The following is a 9,803-nucleotide window of genomic DNA, read 5'->3' as shown; positions in this document are numbered from 1 at the left end:
GCTGATACGACCGCTCCAGCTGTGTGCTGCTGAATAATCACACAGAGGCTCCAAAGCTCACCACCCATCATGTGCAGAGGACTCTCCTTCCTGCCTGCTGTCTGCCTGGAGAGGTGCGTCGCTTTGTTTTTGCCCATGGAAATCCCTGCATGATTTCAAGGCGTGTCCATTTAACCTTGATGGACACGCCACAGTGAATTGCTAGAATGCTGACTAATTCTTTAGCTAACAAAATAGCAATATTAAGGACAGAGGAAGGATGTATACCCTGAACAGCGCTTTTGAATTGACATTTATATTTTGTATCTATAGAGCAATTTTAGAAAGTATGTATCAGTTGAAATGACAGCTAGCAAATATGGTGATGTAATGATTGCTTGTAACATCTACTTGAATTCCTTTTTTTTTCAGAGCTAAGGAAGTCAAAGTACTGTTTTCCAGTTTTCTTCACAGAGCAGCAAATCCTAGTTCTTTACACAAAACAGACAAACTAAGGTAAAGGACATTCCATTATAAGATGTATCTCTATAAACAATAAGGCCTGCCTTTATATCTACTGTTTCAGTGTTTAAGGCCTGCCTTTATATATACTGTTTCAGTGTTTAAGGCCTGCCTTTATATCTACTGTTTCAGTGTTTAAGGCCTGCCTTTATATCTACTGTTTCAGTGTTTAAGGCCTGCCTTTATATCTACTGTTTCAGTGTTTAAGGCCTGCCTTTATATCTACTGTTTCAGTGTTTAAGGCCTGCCTTTATGTCTACTGTTTCAGTGTTTAAGGCCTGCCTTTATATCTACTGTTTCAGTGTTATCCCTCGTCAAAATGCACTGAAATGCTGCTGCTGTTACATTTGCATGCAATGTGCACAAGGAGTTGTATTTGGAAATTGCATCTTGTTGTTACTGTATGTGAATGTAACTGGCTGGTTTCTCCATCAGCTTGCCTACCTCAGACGAAATGAAATGGAGAGAATCCTTTGACAAACTGCTTGCCAGCAAAAGTAAGTGTGACCTCTGCTCCCCCCCCCCCCCCCCACCCCATCTTCACAGCAGGGAGAAAGTGACATATCTTGAAGTCATTTCCAACCTCATACAGTAATGACATGGACTTGGGCTGAATTGGAGGTTGAAGGAGCATAATCAAGTTATGACACAGCTAATGGAGACACATTTCCTGTGCGAGGTTCGAGGCTAGTGGCTCAGTCATGCATCCCCACGATAGCCTAGGGTGGCAGGGAAAACAAGAAACCCTTTGGGCTTAATATCCAGATTTCATAAAACACCAGGCCTTGCTGCAAAACTGAACTACATTTGTTTGTTAAACAGCCAAGCATAGAGATATTATTTTCTACTGGATGTAGTCTTGCTATTGGTTAATGTACCAGATGGTAATCTTTATTTGGTTATCATTATTATTATTTTAACAGATGGTCTAGCAGCTTTTCAAGCTTTCCTGGTCACGGAGTTCAGTGAAGAAAATATCGCCTTCTACCTCGCTTGTGAGGACTACAAAAGCACAAAGTCGTCCGCCAAGTTACCGGCAAAAGCCAACAAAATCTTTGAAGAATTTATCCAAAATGATGCACCAAGAGAAGTAAGTTAAGATTCACATAATGTTTTAGCCGACCTTAATATCCCAGCCCTGTATTCAGATATGGCAGGTGCCTGACGAACGAGGGATTAAACCCAACATTCTCCTGTCCTCTTTCCCAGGTTAACATTGACCATGAAACCAGAGATATCACTAAGAAGAACCTGGAGCAACCCACGCAGTCCTGCTTCAGCTTGGCACAGAATAAAATCTACACCCTCATGGAAAAGGACAGTTACCCACGTTTCCTGAAGTCCACAGCCTACCAGCAGCTGACTGGACGACTCGCAAACAAAATCGCCCAGCAGGGAGAGCCGTGACAGGAAGACAGGCAGTCCTGGAACCAAAGGATGGCGATTAATCTGAAGGATACAACACTGTGGCCAGCTGATGTCTGCCAGCGGTTCGAAAGAGACGTCAGCGGAGCCCTGAAGCTGTTTGTTACCGAAACATGATGTGAAACGTCTCTTGAAAGGCCAATGAAGGAGGAAAGGAGACTGAGAAGAAACTCAGAATGGATGGACACTAGTTGAGTCATACATCATTCATGCTGAGCGTATCAATGCTGGAAAACATGACTGTTTTGCACAAAGCTAAATCGACAGAATGCTATTATCTTGAACATTTTACAATAATTGCAATGTTTTTAATGATAATTTATTTATGTATTTATTTATTTACCATACAGTGCTCCAAAGAGATATCAGGCTACAAAATGTACTGTTTATGTGTGTGTTTGTTGAATTATTTTTGTACAAACTTGAAAAATAGCAAAAGCTATTAAAAAGTTGAAAATTCTCCCCTCTTGTGAAATTTGGCTTTGGGATGCAGACGGCGGCATCATGTGGAGCAAGGCAAGGCATGACAGACCCGCTGATGTGATCCTGAAAGCAACCGGCCAATGAAAAAGGCCGGGGGGGGGGGCCTTCAGGAATGTTTGCTTAAAGTCACACATCACTCACATTTTATAACATGTGGAGCATGATGGGCCGAATGGCCTCCTCTCGTTTGTAAATTTCTTATGTTCTTATGTTCTAACACTCACGCTTAATAAATCCTAAGCCTAGCTGTATATTCTGAAGTCCACAGGGAAGTCACTGTTAGAGGAGATCCCAGTTTGTCTGGGAAATGGTATTAATCAATGTGTCACTCACAAACATATACATAGGTGATATACATACACTGATGTTGAGGCTGCACCAGGTTTCTCTTTGTGAATTCTCATGAACGCACGGTAGTATGAGAAATACCACTAAACACTATTATTTAGAATAATCACTTTAGTCCAAGCAAATTCTATAACAGTGTTTGTCAACCTGGTCTACATTTTTGCTCCCTCCGGATCAGGGAGCTGGGAGAGAGCAAAAGCTTAGTCCGTATGGGGGTCCCCATCAACCGGGTTGAGAAACACTGTTCTATAAACCCATCGGTTAGGCAAGAGCTAAAAAAACTACACAAGTCTGTCGCTGCTGGTCAGTATGCAGGCAACTACAGCCTTCCACGTCACGCCTATGTTCTCCATACCAAACCATATACGTCTGCTATCTGTAGGTCCAATGACTCATCCCAGCCAACAGAGCAATAGCGTTTGGTCCACTCAAGCATCGACCTTCAAGAGATGCCTGTATTGCTTGTCACTAAAAAGAAAATATGTGTAACAAAAGCATATGTAACACGTCAAGAATTTTTCCAGCTAGAGGCTGGTCTTCGATAAAAATGTTAAATGAAAAGAATAAGAATAAATATCTCCATGTTGATAGGTGTTAATCTTTGCTAATCTTTTTTATCATTAATAATACATTTGAAATATCTTTTTAATCTACTTGCTAAATAGTTCTCATATTGCACCATGTCATTTCACATATAGTTAACTACAGATGGAGGAAGGTGATTTGAAAGGTTTGTGAGTATTGTTTTCATGGCCAACAATGGAGAGATTAGACCTTTATTACATATTCCCTTTCTTGCTCAATTCCAAATGTGTCACAGAATAGAAATCGCATTCAGCTTGAACAGTCACATCTGAATTAGTACGTAACGAAGCGCACGTATTTGCTCCTTTCAGTCAGTCACACAGACGGAAGCAGTTTATGGTTCAGAACTGCCCATCTGGGATAAGGAGGACATTTTTTAAAATGAAATGTCCCAACACTGCCACCTGGTGTGCCTGGGAGATACGGCACAGAGGCTGCATCAGAAAGTTCTGTCCGAGTCCAGACTCTTGCCATTTCCTATCTCGACTCTATTACAACAGCTTTCCTTCCTTTCCGGAATCGTGACTCCCACGTCAGTTTCCGGAAGACGTAAATCCCTCGGCAATTAAATCGCTGACCCACGGAAATGGACTTGCTTAATAATGTTTGTAGCGAGTGATTAAGCGTGTTCAATTGCATTGCGTTATCCGGCTCAGAAAAACAAAGGGGAATTATCTGATGCGTGTCAGCCGTCATGCTATGCTGATCGCATGGATAGGCACTGACTTCCAGTAAAAAAAATCCCCAGTTTACGTTTACGATTAATTATTTGTCTTCATTGCACGATAGAGATCACTTAATTCATATTTTTTTAATTAATTATTTAGAAAGGGGGGTGGGATGTAAATGGCTTGGCTTAGTAATTAGTACTGAAGCCTCAAACCTCCAGTGTTTAACTCCAAGCCCTTGGCTGTGTGTGTGTGTGTGTGGAGACTTTGCATCTTTACATCCTCTCTCCATGTTTGCCTGCTCTTAGGTGAATCTGCATCAGTGCGTGTGAGTATGTTTGATGGACTGACCTTTGTGCTTGCTGCCTTCTGCGCTGTACTTCCTGGAATGACTGAGCAGCTCACCATGTCCCTGCACTGAATAAGCGGTTATACTCAGCAGACTGGGAACACTCAAAGGCGTCAAGGCCTGTAGATTTGTTTTTAGTGTGTGGAGGTACAATGTCAAGTGCTCCCACAGATACTAGACAGCAGAGAGCGCTCTAGACTTCTCTGGTAATTGAACTCTTTTGTCAATGGATTTTTTTGTTACTGTGTTTCAGAGTGCCAGAGTATCACTGTCTGTCCTATTGTGACTCTAGCTGCACTGCAGTTGGCCTTAATGGGTGAATCAGATAGATATTTTGCCTGATAAGTGCAGATACTGCCTCAGTAACACGGGAGAGATGTGGCAGCTGCAGTAATGTTATTTATGTGAATCGACACCAGAAGGGAGGAGGAACCAGACAGACATTGTTACATATTGTTGCGAATTGTCATTGTGAAAACATGGTACAATAGCTCAATTTTCCTTCCTTATAAAATGATTTTTCAAGTTCAGTACTACTGAAGAGACTTTTTATGCATCATTGAAAAAAATGACTTTTTTTCTGTAAAAACTATGGATTTTTTGTAATCCAGTCCCCTCAGATAAAGGAATAAGATTCGACATGATGGTTTAGTCAATACTGGTAAATAATTGCTGAACGAGAGCTATTAAGTATTTGCAATAGTCTGTATACAGTACGCTTACAAATATACTGTCAAAGAAAGCACATAATCCAGGGATCGTTTAAAGTATAGCTTTCAAAGTGAGACCCAGCCCTGGTTCTGGAGGTCCTGAAGGTTTCAGTGAGTACATATCAAGGTTTAGTGCTCACTTTGATCCAGGTGAGACAACGTAACATCCCATTGAAGCGATTTAGACGGACGGGCGTGACCTTTTTATGGCAATCTGAGATTTCTCCAGTGTCTGTTACCAGATAACATGAGGCAAATATTCCAGGACAACGGTGGGAGTCATGATATATCTTACAAGTGCTTTAGTCCGAAGCCCCCCCCATCACTACCCCCTTCAACCCCCCCCCCCCCCCCGCCATTTCCTATTTTTTCCCAAAAATATTTTCCATGAACATTCACTATATGACATTGACGGTATGTTATCACAACATGTTCTGGGTGTCCCAAAGGGGGATCTATGTGTCCTAACAACGGCTCGATGGTCCTCGCTGATTGGTTCCTTCGTCTGCAACAAGAGAATGGGATCGACATCCTTTGTACAAGGCGTGGGAAACAACAGGGGTCTTGCTTTTGCTGGAGAAGGGAAATGGTGCAAACCAATAGCTCCCATTGAATAAAAACTGAAATCAATTCTATTCTGTCAGCACTCCAGTGTTGTCCAGCAACTGTCTACTTTTAAAACTAGCTAGATGTTCTGTCAATGTTTTTCTCACTGTTGATGTTTTGGAATTAGTTCCATTTAGATTAATACGAAATAGCTTTTGATGCTATTTGAATGTTTTTTCATATGTTCTTTACTTTTAAGCTGTTAAGCTCCATAATGTACATTTGTATTGCATGCCACATAAACACATGCTGGAATATTCCAAGGGAAAGAGCTGTTACATCCTACTTCTGGAACACAAAAGAGAGAAAAAAAAGCCTGCATTAGTTGTCATGGCATATTTTACGATATGTGCAAGTCAGAGAAACACAGAAATCAAATTCAAGGGAATCAATCAGATTCACAATGCAGTTATAAGGTATCAGTACGTCATAAATATTCAATTAAAACTAAATTCACCCATTATACATTCCAATTTAATCTAAGCTTTTCAGAGGCGGTGCTTCATCATTCATATGTGTAAGATACTCGGTATCTGAACAGATCATAATGTTCTCCCTACAAAGAGATTTCTCCATGCAAATACAAAAATTCTGTAGGTTTTGATTTTGAGGGGACAAATGAGAGAAACATCTGGAACCCTCAGGTCACCATCCTCATCCCAGTTGAACCCTTGCTCCTTATGTAAAAACTCCTCCAGTGTTTTTTAAAAAGGTCATTGCTCCCAGTCCAAGAAGAATTTGCCTCTGGGACGATTATTTGGCCACTGGTGTTATTTAGATGCTGTGTCCTGAATGTCCTGTTTCATGATGCAAAGAAATGCTGCGTTTATTTTTCGCCATGGCATGAAGAGAAGGGTAAAAGATGGCAGTAATGTCTATGACAGGTGTGCATTTCAAATTTAATAAGTTTGGGACTTACAGCCAGTAAAGAAACTGCCAAGTTAGGGGAGGGCAGAGCAGAGAATGAGAAAACTGAGGTGAAGGAAGCTAACAAAACAGCTGTAGCAAGCAGTAACTTTTTTATTTTCCATTTCTCCAAACATGAGTACAGATATAGACATTTTTTGGTTTTGGTATATCCCATCTTGCTCCTCTATGGGATATGTCCAGTTATACAGGTGGGAGCAAAGCTTGGGGTCTAAGCACAGACTCAGCCATTTTTCAGGGTTCAAGGCCTTGATCGAACACTCAACAGTGTTAAAATCTAACAGTGTTATAATGACACTGCTGGCTCTGGGGTTTGAGTCAACAACCTTCTGGTCATAGCCACAAATCAGTCCTATCTTATGCTAAACGTGACATTGGTGATGATAGATGTGTGTGGCCAGTTTAATCAGGCTAATTTCCACCTGTAACCTTTTCCATTAACTATGTGCAATTGAGTGAACAACCATCTTCTGCAAAATAAATCGACAATCAGGCCTCGTACAAATCTCCGTAATCAACATGGCCTGTTTCTCATTTTCTACATTCTTCCGCCGTGATTAAAGAGGTACTCTTGGCCGTTCCTGGAGTAATTGCCTTTTGTTGCTTACTATCAAAAAATCATCTATTTCTGATGGTGGTGCAGAACATTATGTCCGACAGCTACGCAATAAATGGGTTGGCCTGCATAACGCATTTGAATTTTTGAGTGGATTTTTTTGTTCAGTTTTGATGAAAGGTGCCACAGCTGATTTTCATTTTATGTGATGGCTGTATATTTTAAAATGCTTTTCTTGTACAGATGTGGCAGATTTGTGAGCCGAACGCAGTGACAGCACAGTGTCTCAGTGGTCAGCTGTCTTCCCATAGCCTCAGGCACTGGGGTTTCTGTTCGCCTCGTCTTTCAGTCAAAATCCTGACTTCAAAAAAGTGAATCACAACATCCTTTTGTAATATTTTGGTCCTTAGTGCTCGTGTTGATTGGAATGTTCTTCCCATGTCTGCAATCTCGGTATGAAAAGCATCAAGTAATTTGTGACAGTATTGTTTGTACCAACAAACACTTGTGGGACATTTGTAAAAGGCCATCACCCGTAAGTATTCCTACAAGAAGAACGTCCACCCGTGATTATAGGTCACTGAGCAGCTTGTTTATAAAATGGTGCACCATAAATGTGTGAGTGTGAGTGTGAGTGTGCGTGTGCGCCCTGCGGTGTGTTGGTGCCCGCCCAGGGTTGGTTCCCGCCTGCGCCCGTTGTTCCTGGGATAGGCTCCGTGCCCCCCCGCGACCTCGGTTGGGCGTTTTCAGAAAATGGATGGATGGATGGCTGCACCATAAATATTATTTTTTTTCTGCATCTGAATGCATGAATGCTGTATAAATTATTAACATGCACACTTAACTTGATGTAAAAATGGTTTGAGGTAGAGGTGTGATTTAAGAGAAATTTTGTTCCAGAATGTGAAAAAAGTTGCATGCAAAAACCTTTATTCTGTTTGCTCTTTCCATTGAGGCGTAGGATTATGTAGGGCAGTACAAGTCCTTATGGGGACAAATGTTCCTGCATGTTTTCTTCAGTGTGAAGAGAGAACATTTTCAGCCAGTCTCCAAGAAATCAGTGACAGCTTAAACAAAAGATGAGTTTAGCTTGGCAAGTTTTTGCCAGCTTTTTAAGGGATTCTGTTATGTAGTTACATTTATGACACTCCCCACAAGAATTAAACAAAAATCAACCCCAGACAGATCTCTCATCCCAGCAGACCTTCTGGATCCATGTATTTTCCAGTTGTTTCTCATGGTCGTGGTCGCAGGGCAGCCTGGAGGTCGTCCCAGGCAGGGCAGGCTGGAGGTCGTCCCAGGCAGGGCAGGCTGCAGGTCGTCCCAGGCAGGGCAGGCTGGAGGTCGTCCCAGGCAGGGCAGGCTGCAGGTCGTCCCAGGCAGGGCAGGCTGCAGGTCGTCCCAGGCAGGGCAGGCTGCAGGTCGTCCCAGGCAGGGCAGGCTGGAGGTCGTCCCAGGCAGGGCAGGCTGGAGGTCGTCCCAGGCAGGGCAGGCTGGAGGTCGTCCCAGGCAGGGCAGGCTGGAGGTCGTCCCAGGCAGGGCAGGCTGGAGGTCGTCCCAGGCAGGGCAGGCTGCAGGTCGTCCCAGGCAGGGCAGGCTGGAGGTCGTCCCAGGCAGGGCAGGACACAAGCCTGGGGTCATTGCTGGACAGGAGGCCAATCCATCATGGAGGACATACACACTATCAGCGATTTTAAGAGACCATAATTTTCAGTGGGACATGGAGGGTTTAAATACACAATGACTGACATCTTTTACCATCGCCAGTCCCACCCCTCATCTGACAACCTTTATCGAGAATTTGATTCATGACTTATTGATCATGGAATAATCTGGATGTCAGTGTCTCCTCCCCACTTGGCCAGCAGGTGTCGCCGGTCATCCTGACCTCCTCCCCGTCTCTTGCCTTTCAGCCTCAGTGTGCCTAAGTCCCTAGTGTATTTTCCTTGTTCCCCACACTGCCACATAGTTCCTGGTATGGTTCGAGGCTGGTTCCGGACCAACCTGGAATTACTTATTTGGTTTTCTGTTCCCCAGTGTTTTGATGTATTTTCTATCTTAGTTTCCCCATCTTTTGTTTGCCATCCTTGTGTTCTGTTCTGGTTTCATATTGTACTTTTGTTTCGTGTTTATTTTGTTAGTGTAGTATTTCCCAGTATTTCCATAGTTCCAGGTTTGTACTTCCTTAGCTCTGTGCTTGTTAATTGTTAATTAAGTTCCTCCACTTGTTGCTTGTTACCCTGTGTTCTTGTTGATTGGATGTGGTGGTAATCTGTCACTCCTGCTCCCTTCTTAGATAATAATCTGTTTGTATTTAATTGCCTGTTTTCTTCTTTTGTTAGTCTCTGTGTGCTGTGCAGTCGCTGTGCAGTGGCTGTGCAGTGGCTGTGCAGTGTGCTGGTCCCTACTTGTAGCATTCTATGGTTTCTTTAGGTTTGTTCTTGTTTTCCCTGTTGACCTCTCTTGTTTAGCCTTTTGACCTCTCGTGGTCTCTTGTGCCGTCCCCAGTGTATTCAGTTTGTTTTGGAGCTGTGAGGGGTTTGTGGTCATTTTCCTGCCTGCCCCGAGTCCATGAAGCACTTGAGATCCTGAGCACCAGACCAATGGGCCACCTAACCTGCTGACATAATCGGGGGCAGAACTTC

The 9,803-nt window shown here is 42.9% G+C and overlaps 1 protein-coding gene across 1 annotated transcript; it reads left to right on the top strand.

The window, feature by feature from the left end:
- Positions 1–2,386, top strand: LOC111841007 (regulator of G-protein signaling 16-like). The gene is made up of 5 exons (XM_023806424.2): positions 1–113; positions 412–495; positions 937–998; positions 1,425–1,591; positions 1,711–2,386. Exons 1-5 carry the CDS (start codon positions 70–72, stop codon positions 1,906–1,908), a joined length of 555 nt encoding a protein of 184 aa, XP_023662192.1. The 5' UTR covers positions 1–69; the 3' UTR covers positions 1,909–2,386.
- Positions 2,387–9,803: the final 7,417 nt, after the last annotated feature.

Source organism: Paramormyrops kingsleyae, chromosome 21, assembly GCF_048594095.1.
Source record: "Paramormyrops kingsleyae isolate MSU_618 chromosome 21, PKINGS_0.4, whole genome shotgun sequence".
Taxonomy (NCBI): domain Eukaryota; kingdom Metazoa; phylum Chordata; class Actinopteri; order Osteoglossiformes; family Mormyridae; genus Paramormyrops; species Paramormyrops kingsleyae.
The sequence above is the reverse complement of the archived record's forward strand: the minus strand, read 5'-3'. Positions and strand labels throughout refer to the sequence as shown.